This window comes from Notolepis coatsorum (genome assembly GCF_963971535.1).
Source record: "Notolepis coatsorum genome assembly, contig: SCAFFOLD_222, whole genome shotgun sequence".
NCBI lineage: Eukaryota > Metazoa > Chordata > Actinopteri > Aulopiformes > Paralepididae > Notolepis > Notolepis coatsorum.
The window spans coordinates 176,505-192,993 of NW_028172536.1; the positions used below are offsets into that span (position 1 = coordinate 176,505).

The 16,489-nt window shown below is 46.0% G+C and overlaps 1 protein-coding gene across 1 annotated transcript in view; it reads right to left on the bottom strand.

The window, feature by feature from the left end:
* The window catches only part of LOC311247709 (polycystin-1-like protein 2), a gene marked incomplete at both ends in the record, with an annotated part of 216,415 nt that overhangs the window by 144,683 nt on the left and 55,243 nt on the right, over window positions 1–16,489 (bottom strand). Inside the window, 6 exons of the mRNA XM_084338717.1 lie at window positions 657–888; window positions 1,291–1,510; window positions 3,007–3,220; window positions 3,602–3,828; window positions 5,917–6,116; window positions 6,955–7,101. Coding sequence (XP_084194843.1) covers window positions 657–888; window positions 1,291–1,510; window positions 3,007–3,220; window positions 3,602–3,828; window positions 5,917–6,116; window positions 6,955–7,101 — 1,240 coding nt within the window. The remainder of the gene's footprint in view (window positions 1–656; window positions 889–1,290; window positions 1,511–3,006; window positions 3,221–3,601; window positions 3,829–5,916; window positions 6,117–6,954; window positions 7,102–16,489) is intronic.

Consider the following 16,489-nt stretch of genomic DNA (forward strand, 5'->3'; position numbering starts at 1 on the left):
CCCATGTAAGTGCCCACTACAGTAATGTGATAGATATGGTAATGTGATATATATGGTAATGTCATATACATGGTAATGTGATATGGTAATGTGATATACAGTACTTCGTAATATGATATATATGGTAATGCAACCAGGCTGGCACACCCACTTCCCAACGCCCCTGTTGCCATCACCACTGATGCTTCAGACTATGCTGTTGGAGCGGTATACGAGCAGTGGGTGAGTAATATGATATACAGTACATGGTAATATGATATACATGGAAATGTGATATACATGGTAATGTGATATATATGGTATATATGGTAATATGTTGTCATCATCACTTCATCTTTTTCAGCCTAGGAAGCACCGAAGTCAGTCTCCTCCTGGGGGCTGAGGCTCAGTAAAACAAACTTGTACAAGTGCTATTATTATAACAGCGATGCAAGAGCACAGGACTCAATTTGGGCATAAAATAAATGATGTCATGTGAAATCCTTGGAACCCAATTGTGGTGATTTTAATTTCTGGACTATTGAATTGAAGGTCCTTTCTGTGCCTAGAATGTTACCAGTGACCCTTTTTGTATTTTATTTTATTATAATTGTTAATTGTAAACAGCAGCACAATAGCAGCAGCATACAATAGCCAATGGCAAGTCTGTATCTCACCTTGATTGGCTGAATGAGGAGGAGACTCTGAAAAAAAGAGATCACCATGGAGACGAGCCAGTTCACAGAGCGGCCCTTCCCGAATTTCAACCCGTACAGCATGGTGAAGAATCCTGCCACGCAGCTGGTACCGATCACCAGCACCCAGCCAACAAACACAAACCACCAGGAGAGCCCCCTCTGGTGACACTTCCCAGTATTTCTCCTGTCAACAGTGTGCTCTGTACTTGGGCTACGAGAGACAGGGAGACAGGGGTGGAAATTACTAATTAAATACATTTAATTATACATACAATGAAATATTTTCTTTGTGAAGTACTTGTGCCTTACTGTGAATAATATTACAACTAATACAATGAACTAATATTGAGCTATTTTGCTTCACTACTACAGTAGGTACCTGCCATGTTGTGGGAAGAAATTTAGAATAGCTCATTTTTAGAATACCTCATACAAATATACGAGCACAGCTTGTGGCTGGCTAGCTTGTTAGCTTGCGACTAGAAGTGCTCATTGCTTTCAACGAGGAATGTTAACAATTTTCAACCATTTGAATTTAGGCTAGCTGGAGAACACGCCAGGCAAAATGTCAATGTATCGCTTCCAAGTCAAGGAATTAAGAAGATTTCTGCACCTCTTGTGATCAAGCTGGTGGTCTTCCAGAAGGGCCTTCATGCCTAGGATTTGTTGCATGGCCTGTCTGTAGCTGTCTGGGTTGGGGAAGTCTGACGTTCCAAGCACACTCAGGGTCTTGTCAATATGACCTAGCTGCCTATAGAGATACTTGGATTTGTTGCTCTTCTTTTTCTGGACTCCAGCCATCGACTTTTCAGTGCTGGTCAAATCACTGTTGTCTGGAAACACATTAATAAATGTCATGTAGATAATCTTGCCTGTAAACTGTGTCAGAAGGTTGGCTTTTTGTACAGAAACCAAAACCACTTTTAGTAGAAGGAAGGTTGCTGAAGCAGTTTTTCTGTCTTTTTTGGATTATGGAGACATAGTTTATAGACATGCTGCTGCTTCCACTCTAAAGCCTCTGGACTCTGTATATGTGACCCGGCACGGTCTAGGCCGCCATATCTCGCAAGAAAGGATTCTTCAGAAATGCCGAAAACGTTGCGTGATTCAGAAATGTTCTCTATCCGTTTCCTTATTTTCTAAATGTTATACGACTTGTAAATGTGTTAATTATTGTTAGATTGTCCGACAGGATTTATTCCGACGCAGAAAATCTTCCACCTTATATCACTTCACACTTCTGCCCCCTTAGCAACTATTTTGTGTGTGTTGCCTATATATTTTTGTGTTTCTTTGTACAACGATGGCTGTGTTGATTATTATGTCATGAAATTGGGTCAGTTTTGGTCATTTTCGATATATATATATATATCCATTATGTTAAATGATCATCATTAGAATACCTCTAAAAAAAAGTTATAGACCTTAGCTTGCCAATTAACCTACGTTTTTTTCTTCCCATTGACTCTAATGTTAAAACGCTGGGGTGCGTTGAGCGAGCAAGCATGATTTGAAGGACTCTCTCCTCCTCCTTCCTCTCCGTGTCACAGCGGCTGAGCTGAACACTTTGAAGCCGGGGGGTGGCACCTCGCGCTGCTCGCTGATCTCACTATGTGCGGAAGAGGACTGGTTCTTCAGCAGACAGCGGTCTGTCTTCAGAATGTACCGGGAGAACGTTTACTATAACCCCGCGGATATAATAATCAATAAGCAGTGCTTAACGTTAGCGTCTCAGCTATTTCTGACCGAATTAGTCATTCATTTGTAAATATAAAGACAGATTATTTTTCACAAGGACTTGGTGCATGTTTTCCATGCTGCAATATGGGGTTGAAAACTTGTATAAATATGAAATAAATGCAGATTTCTGTGTTTTTTTTGTCATAAAAAGGGATTTACTATCAAACAAACGGGAAGATAAGTGGTTAAAATTCTGAAATATTTGTAATCTTTTACAGATATATTGAGGTTATGCTCTTAGTGCTCTTCCTGAAAAGATTTTTTTTTAAATATTAAAAATAAAAAATGATATGGCCTTGAACTTGATGCAACACTTTCCTGCTTAGCATTATAACTCTGCTAACTTGTTACGGGGGCACAAGATAGGCTAGACCTCTCATGTTCACCGACCCAACGGGGAATCTACACATTAACTGGTTTAATTAATCTGCACTTTCACCACAGTGAAAGTGAACATTTCCTGGGGAAAATCTACATTTTCCTACATTTACACATAACATACAATATATATTTTTCAGGTCAAAAGCCGCTGCCAGTGCAAGTTTGAGTTGTGGCCTCGTTTGCCAGTATTCCAAAAAGATGGCTGCACCTCTTAGCTGAGGCTCCATGAGACGGTGAGGCCCCTGTGTCTCGGCAGTGGGGTCAGCAGAGGCTTCACACTCTCTGCAGTGTTGTCTGACAAGGTCCTCCAGCACCGAGAGGACAGCGTTGATATCAGCTTGTTGTCCTCCAGGCCTCCACTCTAACTCCACATCGCTGCTCTTCACGGTCTTAGAGAGTGACTGCACAATTCTTGTAATATCCTTGAGAATAAAATAAATAAATACATGAATTAAGTGAGAAACCAGAGAACCATGATTCTAACACAGTATTTCAAAACAATGTCGTGCCCCACGGAATATGAATGGATGACTTTGTCTTTTAACTTTGAGATCTGCCGATTCTGAAAGATTGTATAAAAAACATTACTTTAAATATTGTAGATTTTCTCACAATTATAATATAATATATTATAATTGTGAGAACACATACACATATTATGAACACAGAAACCGACACCAATAAAAGCCCATATTGATGCCAAGCTCTAGTAGAAAGTAGACAGTAATGATAATAGTAGTATATCCTTCTACATATTGTAAAGCTTCTTCTATAAATTTTAAATGCACATAGATTAATTTTACCTTGATGACCGTGTCTAATCTGACGTCCTTGGGTTGGCGCTCTGTGGATTGGGTCTGTGAAGGAGAGGTTTCACCAGCTGTGCCCCGTTCAGAACTGCCCGGCCTGGGCTTCCTCTCTCGAGGACGAGCGAGTCTGAAGACGGTCACAATAAGCAGATTCACTGGGAACATGATGAGTGAACTTTGAAATCCGACCATGAACTGTTGCCAGGTAAAGGAGAAATTACCTGAGAGAAACAAATGACGAGACCAGAGAAAGAGAGAGAGAGAGAGAGAGAGAGAGAGAGAGAGAGAAAGAGAGAGAGAGACAGAGACAGAGAGAGAGAGAGAGAGAGAGAGAGAGAGAGAGAGAGAGAGAGAGAGAGAGAGACAGAGAGAGAGAGAGAGAGAGAGAGAGAGGAACCAAATTAAACCAGAGTACCTGGAGAAAGCCCACGCAAACACAGAGAGAACATGCAAACTCGACAGAATGGCCTCCTGCCACGGTTGGAACCCAGGACCTTCTTGCTGTGAGGCAGCAGTGATAACCACTGTGCCACTGTGCCGTGCTAACATGTAATTCTTCTGTTAGGTTTGTATTGATGCAGAAATATCTTTTGTGACAGTATAAGACAGCAAAGTGCTTGGAAAAATACTAATTGTAAACATTGTGGTGTCTCTTGTTGTGAGTTGTGGGTAGCAACAGTAGCTACTGTGGTCTAGTACAGGGGTTCCCAAACTGTTCAGGCCGCAACCCTCAAATAACGGTGTCAGAGAGCCACGATTATAGGATTTTTATTTTTTTTTATTTTTTACATTTGTATTAATTTTTTTATAAATGGAAATGTATGGTTGAAACATGCACACGTTCAAACGCATAACACCACATATTCATTTTATAATTCTAACCCTTTAAATGCCAGTGTGTGTGATGGCATATATTTGCAATATATCAAATGCAAAGTCGATTTTTCTGGGGGGGATTATTACAGGCTAGCATGTGTCAATGATTAGCAACAACAGTTTTTTGTAAGGGTCCCGCCTCCACCAATCACATGCGGTGTGTGTGTGAGAGAGAGAGAGAGAGAGAGAGAGAGAGAGAGAGAGAGAGAGAGAGAGAGAGAGAGAGAGAGAGAGAGAGAGAGAGAGAGAGAGAGAGAGAGAGAGAGAGAGAGAGAGAGAGATAGTTATCCAACTTGTGTGAGTTGCAGTTATCTCCTGGTTGTTCCCCACCTAGGTTATCTAACTATTGCGCTGCTGCAACTAGAAACACTGTCATGGCCTGCTTCTAAGTTCAGTGGCCTGACTGCATACATTATTTTTTTGGAAATCATCTGGCGACCCCCCCCCCCCCCCCACCCGTATAGGGATTTATCATTGAGAAAATGTATTATCGGCTATTATAATAATTCTGCCTCATGAACACTGGCAAGCTTTACATTTTACACAAAATGAGCTCCATTCTATCACTAACATTAATGTTTAAGCATTTTTGATTGAAATAAAATTATACGTAATTATTTTACGATTAATTGCGAATTGTTTCATGTTGAGCTATAGATTGTGGATGAATACACAGAGAAATGTACACCATGCCAATGTTCATGCTTTATTTGTTTTAAACTAGACGATTTCGAAATATGTCCATTGGAAATACATAGCAATTTCAAGCGAGGTGGACCGGCCAGGAACAACAATGACGTAACCACTACACCTCCCTATAGGTAGAACATGGCACTAACACTAACGCCAAGGGTAGGGGTTCACTTCCTCTACATTTATTTAGCAGTGGTGGGCCACCACTATGAATTGAAAATGGGGGACCCTGATGTAAACAAGACAAACGTCTTTCTCTGGTCTGCATCCCCTTAACAATTGTGTGTATTGAGCCGTACTGTATTGTACCCATTCTGCAATCTGTTAAATAAAGTTTTCATTCATTCATTCATTCATTCATTCATTCATTCATTCATTCATTCATTCATTCATTCATTCATTCATTCAGTCATTCAGTCATTCATTCATTCATTCATTCATTCATTCATTCATTCATTCATTCAGTCATTCAAGTTTTCATTCATTCACCACAGCAACATGGGAAATTAGCAAAAACATTATAATGAAGCTTAATTTCCCTAAATAGCAGGTATGTATAACTTTAATTATTCTCAATCATCCAAATGATCAATTATCAAATTATTAACAGTTTTAATGATACTACTACAATCTGTACCGGAACCAAAGCAGGACCACCTACCACAAAGCAGGACCACTGACACAAAGCAATGTTAGGGTAAACACTGTGACATAATGTTCTCTCTCTAAACTCTCTGTACCCAGATCCATTGTCTGCTCTGAGGGGTCAGATGGAATCCCATAGAACATCATGCTGGTCAACATGGTGCAGAGCAGCAGAGAGAAGCAGCAGGAGACTCGCTGTACGCGGGTGAAGTGGCTGCTGGCAGGGCGGCTGACCACGGAGAACCAGAGGTGTCCGTCACTCAAGTCTTTCATTGTCTTCGTGAAGAACAGATTACTGGAGAAAGGGAAAAACATCAGTTAGTTAAGTATTGTCACTGACGTTTTATTTTATTCTATTTTACTCTGACTATTCTATTTCACTCTTTTAGTACAGATTTTATTACAGATTTTATTACAGATTTTAAACTGTCAGGTTTTGTAATTCAGAACTGCAATTGAGACAATGGGTCGGAACCCCTGGACAGAAGGATGGGTGATTTTGGGGTACCTTTAAACCACATCCCAAGCTTGCAGTAACGTACAGGCAGCGACAGCTGTCTCTATATCCTATATTGACGGTATGGGCTCCAACGCCTTTGGGTCGTCTATTCTCAGAACTGCACCATTGCATTATTTTACTCTGTCTATTCTATTTGTAATAGTTTATAAAACTGTTGTATTGCACTACACTATTGCACTATTTTATCATTTTAAAATTGACTATTTTATATGTGACAATCAAGCCGTAAACAGGGAGGCCTGTTGGGATGTTGGATCCTAATGTGGGGAGCTGTGATTTGGTGTCTTACCTTGACTTTGTCTGTTTTTCTCATCTTATGCCTGTCTTTTTTTTTTGCTGTTGTGAAGCACTTTGAGCTGCATTTTTTGTATGAAAGGTGCTATACAAATAAAGTTTAACATTATTATTTAGATTATTTAGATTATTCCATGAAATGTAACTTTATGTCTTGCGTCGACATGGTTCTCATTCTGAAAAATCTAATATCTAACTGATTATTTATTTACCTTTATTTTTCAACTGATTACTGTCTCTGTATTTAAACCGTTGACTGTATTTTGTGAATACAGTGAGTTTCTTTGGTGGAAGGTCAAGTGAAGGTCTTACTCCTCACCTGAACCTCTTCAACTCAATCTCTGTGGCAACATGGAAAACTTTATCCAGAGTGCCGTCATCAACATCTAGGGCCAACCAGGAGTTACACAGGAAGTACCATTTCTCTTCTGTCTGTAGATCCTGCACCAGTACTTTGCTCACATACCTGAAGGAAAAATCTCATCTTAAAAACAACTGAAACTGTCTGGGAAAAACAGAAAGGGCACTGCATCCATCTGCAAGGTCATGACATGAAAACCATTGGAACATGACAATGTTCTTTTTTTGTTTTCAACATCACAAAGTCAAACACTGAAATGAAGATAAGATTAGATATTCCTTTATTGATCCCCTTGGGGAAATTCAGGGTTGGAAATTGAGTATTAGAATAGTAGCCTACTGATAATAGAGCCCAGGGTGTAAAACCTTTCTGTGGCTCTGTTATGGTTTGTAACCGACCCCAATCGCACAACACAAGACAGGTATGAGAGTAAGCCAAAACAGGACATTTATTCAACACAAACAAAAAGCGGCACTGTGCCTTTAAGAGGCGAGCAGGCTAAGGGGCTAAGGCTAAAGGACAGGGCCAGGGCAAAGGACAGGGCAGGAACAGGGGCACTGGAGAGGGGAACAGGGACAGAGGCCCGGGGAGGCGGGCTGGAGACAGGGACAGAGAGAGACGCATCCTCCCGTAGAGGATTAGGAAGCGATGCGCGTCTGGAGTAGTAGCGCGCCGGCTAGACGTCTGGAGTGGGACGCGTCGGCTTGAAGAGCGCGCATCCCCCCGTAGGATAGGGAGCGATGTGCGCCGGCTTGGAGAGCGCGCCGGCTCGGGGTCTGGAGTGGGGCGCGTCGGCTTGAAGAGCACGCATCCCCCCGTAGGATAGGGAGCGATGTGCGCCGGCTTGGAGAGCGCGCCGGCTCGGGGTCTGGAGTGGGGCGCGTCGGCTTGAAGAGCGCGCCGGCTCGGGGTCTGGAGTGGAGCGCGCCGGCTCGGAGAGACGCATCCTCCCGTAGAGTATTAGGAAGCGATGCGCGTCTGGAGTAGGAGCGCGCCGGCTCGGGGTCTGGAGTGGAGCGCGTCTGGAGTAGGAGCGCGCCGGCTAGAAGAGCGCGCATCCCCCCGTAGAGGATTAGGAAGCGATGCGCGTCTGGAGTAGTAGCGCGCCGGCTAGACGTCTGGAGTGGGACACTGGAAAACCTCCCGTAGAGAATTAGAGAGCGCACCGGCTGTGTCCCACTCCAGTCAAACGGCGACAGGTGGCGATGGCTGGCACCTCGTCTCACGCCGGAGAAGAACCAGCATACAGATACAGATAAGATACGGAACGACCCGACGAGGACTGGAGGGGAAGTCCAGGTATTTAAAGCCCTCTGGGGCGCTAATCATAACTTAACACAGCTGTGAAAGGTAGTCCAAGGGTGTGGGCTGCTGAAGAGCAGAGGAGAGTAAACGAACGCGAGGGTGGGGGCTGGAGAGGTGAGGAGACAGGGAATTAAAGGTCCAGGGAACAGGCGAACCTCACAGTACCCCCCCCTCCACGGGAGCCACCGGGCGACCCAAAAATACAGACAGAGGGGCAGGGGACATGACAAGGCAACAAACAAAAAAAATGGGCCATGCTAGCAGGGGAAGCTACACCAAAAGTGGGGCTAGCAGAGGGACAGGGAAGCTGCCAGGGCACTGATAGCTACAGGGCCTATGCTAGCTGTACTGCTACATTAACATAGAGGCTGCGCTAGCTGCCGGAGCTAGGCTAGCAGACAGGGCTGGACCAGCATGAGAGAACAAGCTAGCTGGAAGGACAGTCCTAGCTGTGGGGAACTGACCTTGCTAGCTGAAGGGGCAGTCCTAGCAGTGGGGAAAACTGACCTTGCTAGCTGAAGGGGCAGTCCTAGCAGTGGGGAAAACTGACCTTGCTAGCTGAAGGGGCAGTCCTAGCAGTGGGGAAACTGACCTTGCTAGCTGAAGGGGCAGTCCTAGCAGTGGGGAAACTGACCTTGCTAGCTGAAGGGGCAGTCCTAGCAGTGGGAGAAACTGACCTTGCTAGCTGAAGGGGCAGTCCTAGCAGTGGGGAAAACTGACCTTGCTAGCTGAAAGGGCAGTCCTAGCAGCGGGGAAACTGACCTTGCTAGCTGAAGGGGCAGTCCTAGCAGTGGGAGAAAACTGACCTTGCTAGCTGAAGGGGCAGTCCTAGCAGTGGGGAAACTGACCTTGCTAGCTGAAGGGGCAGTCCTAGCAATGGGAAAGCTACACAAAAAGTGGAGGCCATGCAGAGGGACCGGGTTTGCTGCCTGGGCATGGCTAGCTACAGGGGAGCTAACGAGGCTAACAGGGAAGCTAACAGGGGAGTCAACAGGGGAACTAACAAAGGCTAACAGGGGAGCTAACAGGCTAACAGGGGAGCTAACAGGGAAGCTAACAGGGGAGTCAACAGGGGAACTAACAAAGGCTAACAGGGGAGCTAACAGGGGAGACTAACAGGCTAACAGGGGAGCTAACAGGGAAGCTAACAGGGGAGCTAACAAAGAAGCCAACAGGGGAGACTAACAGGGAAGCTAACAGGGGAGCTAACAAAGGCTAAACTCAACATACACTGTCTGTGCTGGCTGGGGTCGTCGACTGGTCGGGTCGTACTGTTATGGTTTGTAACCGACCCCAATCGCACAACACAAGACAGGTATGAGAGTAAGCCAAAACAGGGCATTTATTCAACACAAACAAAAAGCGGCACTGTGCCTTTAAGAGGCGAGCAGGCTAAGGGGCTAAGGCTAAAGGACAGGGCCAGGGCAAAGGACAGGGCAGGAACAGGGGCACTGGAGAGGGGAACAGGGACAGAGGCCCGGGGAGGCGGGCTGGAGACAGGGACAGAGAAAACAGGGTTAAGGCCTTGGACAGGGCGAGGGCCAGAGCTGCTTACAGGGATGGAGTAGGAGCGCGCAGGCTAGACGTCTGGAGTGGAGCGCGTCGGCTTGAAGAGCGCGCCGGCTCGGGGTCTGGAGTGGGGCGCGTCGGCTTGAAGAGCGCGCCGGCTCGGAGAGCGCGCCGGCTCGGAGAGACGCATCCTCCCGTAGAGGATTAGGAAGCGATGCGCGTCTGGAGTAGTAGCGCGCCGGCTAGACGTCTGGAGTGGGGCGCGTCGGCTTGAAGAGCGCGCATCCCCCCGTAGGATAGGGAGCGATGTGCGCCGGCTTGGAGAGCGCGCCGGCTCGGGATCTGGAGTGGGGCGCGTCGGCTTGAAGAGCGCGCATCCCCCCGTAGGATAGGGAGCGATGTGCGCCGGCTTGGAGAGCGCGCCAGCTCGGGGTCTGGATTGGGCGCGTCGGCTTGAAGAGCGCGCCGGCTCAGAGAGCGCGCCGGCTCGGAGAGACGCATCCTCCCGTAGAGGATTAGGAAGCGATGCGCGTCTGGAGTAGTAGCGCGCCGGCTAGACGTCTGGAGTGGGACGCGTCGGCTTGAAGAGCGCGCATCCCCCTGTAGGATAGGGAGCGATGTGCGCCGGCTTGGAGAGCGCGCCGGCTCGGGGTCTGGAGTGGGGCGCGTCGGCTTGAAGAGCGCGCATTCCCCCGTAGGATAGGGAGCGATGTGCGCCGGCTTGGAGAGCGCGCCGGCTCGGGGTCTGGAGTGGGGCGCGTCGGCTTGAAGAGCGCGCAAGAGCGCGCCGGCTCGGGGTCTGGAGTGGAGCGCGCCGGCTCGGAGAGACGCATCCTCCCGTAGAGTATTAGGAAGCGATGCGCGTCTGGAGTAGGAGCGCGCCGGCTCGGGGTCTGGAGTGGAGCGCGTCTGGAGTAGGAGCGCGCCGGCTAGAAGAGCGCGCATCCCCCCGTAGGATAGGGAGCGATGTGCGCCGGCTTGGAGAGCGCGCCGGCTCGGAGAGACGCATCCTCCCGTAGAGGATTAGGAAGCGATGCGCGTCTGGAGTAGTAGCGCGCCGGCTAGACGTCTGGAGTGGGACACTGGAAAACCTCCCGTAGAGAATTAGAGAGCGCACCGGCTGTGTCCCACTCCAGGCAAACGGCGACAGGTGGCGATGGCTGGCACCTCGTCTCACGCCGGAGAAGAACCAGCATACAGATACAGATAAGATACGGAACGACCCGACGAGGACTGGAGGGGAAGTCCAGGTATTTAAAGCCCTCTGGGGCGCTAATCATAACTTAACACAGCTGTGAAAGGTAGTCCAAGGGTGTGGGCTGCTGAAGAGCAGAGGAGAGTAAACGAACGCGAGGGTGGGGGCTGGAGAGGTGAGGAGACAGGGAATTAAAGGTCCAGGGAACAGGCGAACCTCACAGGCTCACATTTAACTAAACCCCAAAGTTTTTTTATATAATTCTTTTACAATTTTAAATGTCTAAATCCAATAATATATATATATATATAATATATATATACACAGAGTATGTTTCACTAATACTTTTGAATATGAGCTTGACTCACACCAAAGCAAATTCATTAATTAATTCAATCTTTATTTATACTCGATAAATATAAAGATAAGTGAGAAACAGGTTTGACAAGTTGGGTCCATTATTGGGTCCCGTTGGAAATCATGAGTACAACCCAAACAAAAACCGCTACTGGTAAACGGAGAAATGTCTGCCCTAATCAAGACATTTGTTCTACCCGGTGGATTGAGTGTGAGAGAGCAGGCACCTTTGTACCGTCAACAAGTGACTGCTCTACCTTCTGGAAAGTGGGAACCTGGAATGTGAGGAGCCTGCGAACACCTGGAAAATTGGCGAATGTCCTACAAGAGATTGATACCATGGGGATAGATATATTGGGAATTGCTGAAACATTTTGGAGAGGAGAAGATGACTTTAGATACACCCTACCAACTGGACAATCATTTAAAATCATATCTTCTGGTGGAAAACAACATAGAAAAGGTGTAGCTTTTGCTTTGACTGAGAAAGCAGCAAAAAGCGTGGAAAGTTATCAAACAATATCGGAACGTATTATCACCTTGAGAATGAAAGCAACACCAGCAAGTGTATGCATCACAGAAGCATATGCACCAACTGGAGAAGCTGAGGATGATGAAATAGACAACTTTTATGAAAATATTGAGAGAGCGATGAAAGACCAAAAGAAATGGGGAGATGTGGAAATAGTCATGGGCGATTTCAACGCCAAATTAGGTGAAGAAAAAGTTGATGGTGTTGTCGGACCTTTTGGTCTGGGTATAAGAAACGATAGAGGAGATAGACTAGTGGATTTCTGCAGGAAAAACCAATTGTGGGTTTGAACAACGTAAATCTGCAAGACACACATGGAGATCTCCTGATGGAAACACTAGAAACCAAATTGATTACATTATGATAAACCACAGATACAAGAAAGGAATAACAAACTATAAGGCACGACCAGCTGCAGACTGTGGTTTAGATCATATTCCAGTAGTGATGAAAATGAAGATCAAACTGAAAACCATCAAGAAAAAGAAAACGACACACAAAAGATGGGATGTGAAGAGTCTGAAAGGAGAAACCATGAAGAGACGATACAGAAACGAAGTGAACAAAATATTAGAAAATAGAGAGTTAGCAGATATTGAAGATCCACAAGAACTATGGACAAAACTGAAAGAAAAACTGGGAAGCGTTGTAGACATAATCTGTGGTAAACCAGAAAAAGTTGAGAAACAAGAGTGGATGAGGAAAGACATTCTGGATGAGATGAAAAAGAGAGCAGACATGAAGAATGCGGACAGAAAAACTGAATACAACAGAGTAAAACGAAAAGTACAGAAGATGTGTAGACAGACCCGGCGCCATGGGCGGGCATTAGGGGGCCGGGCCCGCCCACTGAGTCAGCTGTGCCCACCCTGGTAAAAAAAATCTTTTTTCTTTTTGGTCAATCAAAGTCAACTATCCAAATCCTTAGTCGGGGACAGCCCTAGTGGGCACTGATGTCAACAACAACACTACTGAAGCTAGCACGGCACTCTGTGAGAATTTGTTTTCTACCCTCAAGAACGTCTTTACAGAACATCGCCTTAGTATGCTTCGTTTGAGAGACTGGTCCTGCAACACCTCAAGCCCCTGGTGCGTGACTCCCTCGACCCCCTGCAGTTTGCATACCAGGCAAACATCGGGGTGGAGGATGCCATCATCTACATGCTCCACAGAGCGTACACGCACCTGGAAAAGCCGCGCAGCTCAGTGAGGATCATGTTCTTTGATTTCTCCAGCGCCTTCAACACCATCCAGCCGTCACTGCTAGCGGAGAAGCTCTCTGCGATGCAGCTGGAGCACGGCTTGGTGGCCTGGATCAAGGACTACCTCACTGAGAGGCCACAGTACGTCAGACTAAAGGACAGTCAGTCTGACGTACTGGTGAGCAACACCGGCGCCCCCCAGGGAACTGTGCTGTCACCCTTCCTCTTCACCCTCTACACCTCAGACTTCTGCCGCAACTCCAGCGGGTGCCACCTGCAGAAGTTCTCAGACGACTCCTCCATCGTAAGCTACATCACCGACGATGATGAGGAGGAGTACAGAGCCCTGGTGGAGAGCTTCGTGGGGTGGAGCGACAGCAACCACCTCCAACTCAACACCAGTAAGACCAAGGAGCTGGTGGTGGACTTCCGGAGGGGCAAGAAGAGGCCCCCCCCGATTCCCATCTCCATCCGAGGGGTGGATGTGGAGATGGTGGACTCATACAAGTTCCTTGGGGTACACCTGAACAATAAACTGGACTGGTCGGACAACACAGAGGCCCTCTACAGGAAGGGACAGAGCAGGCTGTTCTTCCTGAGGAGACTCAGGTCCTTCAATGTGTGCAACAAACTGCTGCAGTCTTTTTACCAGTCTGTTGTGGCCAGCATCCTCTTCTATGCTGTGGCATGCTGGGGAGGCTACATCAACTCAAGGGACACCAACAAGCTCAACAAGCTGGTGAGGAAGGCTAGCTCTGTGGTGGGAGTCGAGCTACCTAGACTTGAGGTGATGGTAGAGAGGGGGATGATAAGGAAGCTGGATGCCATCATGGAGAACCCCTACCACCCCCTCTACGACGAGCTAGTCAAGATGAGAAGCTCGTTCAGCCACAGACTCATCCCCCCCCGACACTCAACTAACCGCCTCGGACAGTCCTTCATACCAGCGGCCATCAGGCTCCACAACAGTGGGCAGCGACTAGCAGCCTCCAGGCCCCACAACAGGGGGCAGCGACAGCGACTGCTACCAGACATTGACCTGGGACTTATAGGAACCCAAGGGGGACAAAGTAGACTACCCTGGTACTTTGATTAATGTATACTCAGTAGATAGTAAATTATTATAACACTACCTCCTGCATACTGCACCTCATGTGACACTGTGAATAATGTGAATATTCCTCAGCTAGTCAGATAGTAAATTATATTGACCATATTGATCAAATTGTTTACACTGCCTGTGTTGTCTTTTACTACCTGTATACTGTGTTGTTTTACTACCTGTACCCCTCCCCCCCTCCCCCCCATGCTGCTATGATGCCTGAATTTCCCCAAGGGGATCAATAAAGGAATATCTTATCTTATCTTTCATCAACGCAAGGCCAATTTAATTCAGCTGGCATTTGAGAAGGACTTAACAAAAAAGTTCAGGAATGAGTGGAGGGGCAGTGTTTTAAGAAGATTTCACCCTGTCCCCAAACGCCGCTTGCCGCTCTACTAATGATGGTGAGTAGCCTGTGGAGGAATTTTGTTTGCTTTTTTATGCACCTTATTTTTGTCAGTTCAGTTCAGTTTGTCAGTGAATTCAGAAGTGTTGAATAAATGGAGACTTTTCAAATATATAGAATAGAATAGAATAGAAATGTATTATCCTGAGGGAAATTTGACACTGCAAGTCACTCAACATTAAACATTTAGACAGAACAAGTCACGAATAAGAATAACAAAACAAATGGCCTAAGAATAGAATAAAATGAAATAGAATAAAAATAGAATAAAAGATACAGTAAATAAATACAGTGAAAATATACTGAAGTCTACAGTAGGTGTAATATTGCACAGTGCTGTTTAAAAAGTAAGAGTCCAGGAAGATGGTAACTGTCACTCTGTGCTCAGTGAGGCACAGTGAGGCACAGTGATGCATTGTATAGTCTGATGGCTGTCGGAATGAAGGACTTCCTGTGCCGTTCAGTGCTGCATTTAGGTAGTGTGAGCCTATAACATGCTCCTCCTGTCAGCCAAGTCTGTGTATAGTGGGTGGGAGGGGTTTTCCCTGATGGCCTGGAGCTTAGCAAGGTTCCTCCTCTCCGCCACCCTCGCTAGAGTACAGTTCCACCCCAACCACGCTACTGGCCTTCCTGACCATCTTATCCAGCCTGTTTGTGTCCCCTGCTCTCAGTCTGCTGCCCCAGCAGGTCTGTTATATATATCCGTTCAGTCTGTTTTTGTATAAGTGAATGTTCTTAAGATAGAGAGAAATTAGATTTTTCAATTGCCTCTCTACTGTTTAGTTCAGCACCGTGGGCAGCGCCAAGCAAGCCACAGCGCCGTTGTCCCAGCTGAAACGTATAAAAGGGAACCTGTGTTGAAAAACCATTGTGCCCCCCCGAGAACATTTTATGCCCCCCCCCACTAATTTGTTTCTGCAGCCTGGTCTGTGTGTAGAGATTGCAAAGAGAAGTATTACAAAGAAAAACGCAAGGAAATTGAAGATCTAGACAAGAAGCACAACCCTCTCATGTACAACAAGATCCAACAACTAACAAGGAAGAGGAAAAAAAACAACCCAAGGTGTCAGAGACAAAGAAGGAAAACTGCTCCTTGACGAGAAGGAAATAATCAATAGATGGGCAGAGTATGTGGAAACACTATACAAAGACCAGAACAGAACATCAGACACAGGAATTAGTCTAGAAGAGATAGAAAAAGTCCAGATCACTAAAAAATAAGTTGAAGAGGCTGTGAAGTCACTGGCCACGGACAGATCGCCCGGCAAGGATGAGATCCCAGCTGAACTGATTAAGAACTCTGGTGACAGATGCATCGAGCTCCTTGTGAAACTGGTAAACAACATCTATAACTCAGGAAATATTCCAAATGATTTCCTAAAATCAATGTTCATTCCGATCCCAAAGACCGGAAGAGCCACAGAATGCAACAATTACAGGACTATCAGTTTGATATCTCATGCATCAAAAGTACTCCTGAAAATCATCAAGAACAGAATAGAACCCATAATTGAACATCAGCTCTCGGATAGTCAAATGGGTTTTCGCAAAGGAAAAGGAACAAGAGATGCAATCTGCCAACTCAGAATCATTGGTGAAAAATCGATAGACCAACAGAAGAAGTTGTATATTTGCTTCATCGATTTCACGAAGGCCTTCGACAGAGTTGAACATACAACATTGATGAGAATAATGGAAGAATTCAAAATACCAGTTTCTGACCGAAGAATAATTGCCAACTTATACTGGAGGCAGAAGGCTAATGTTAGAATAGGAAAGGAGACTGCCAAACTCGCAGAAGGTAAAATGTAAGAAGAAAGAAAATCTTCCTCCAAGTTGGTTGACAGGTCAATCAGTCTGCCAATATTAGTCCGTTGGGGAGATG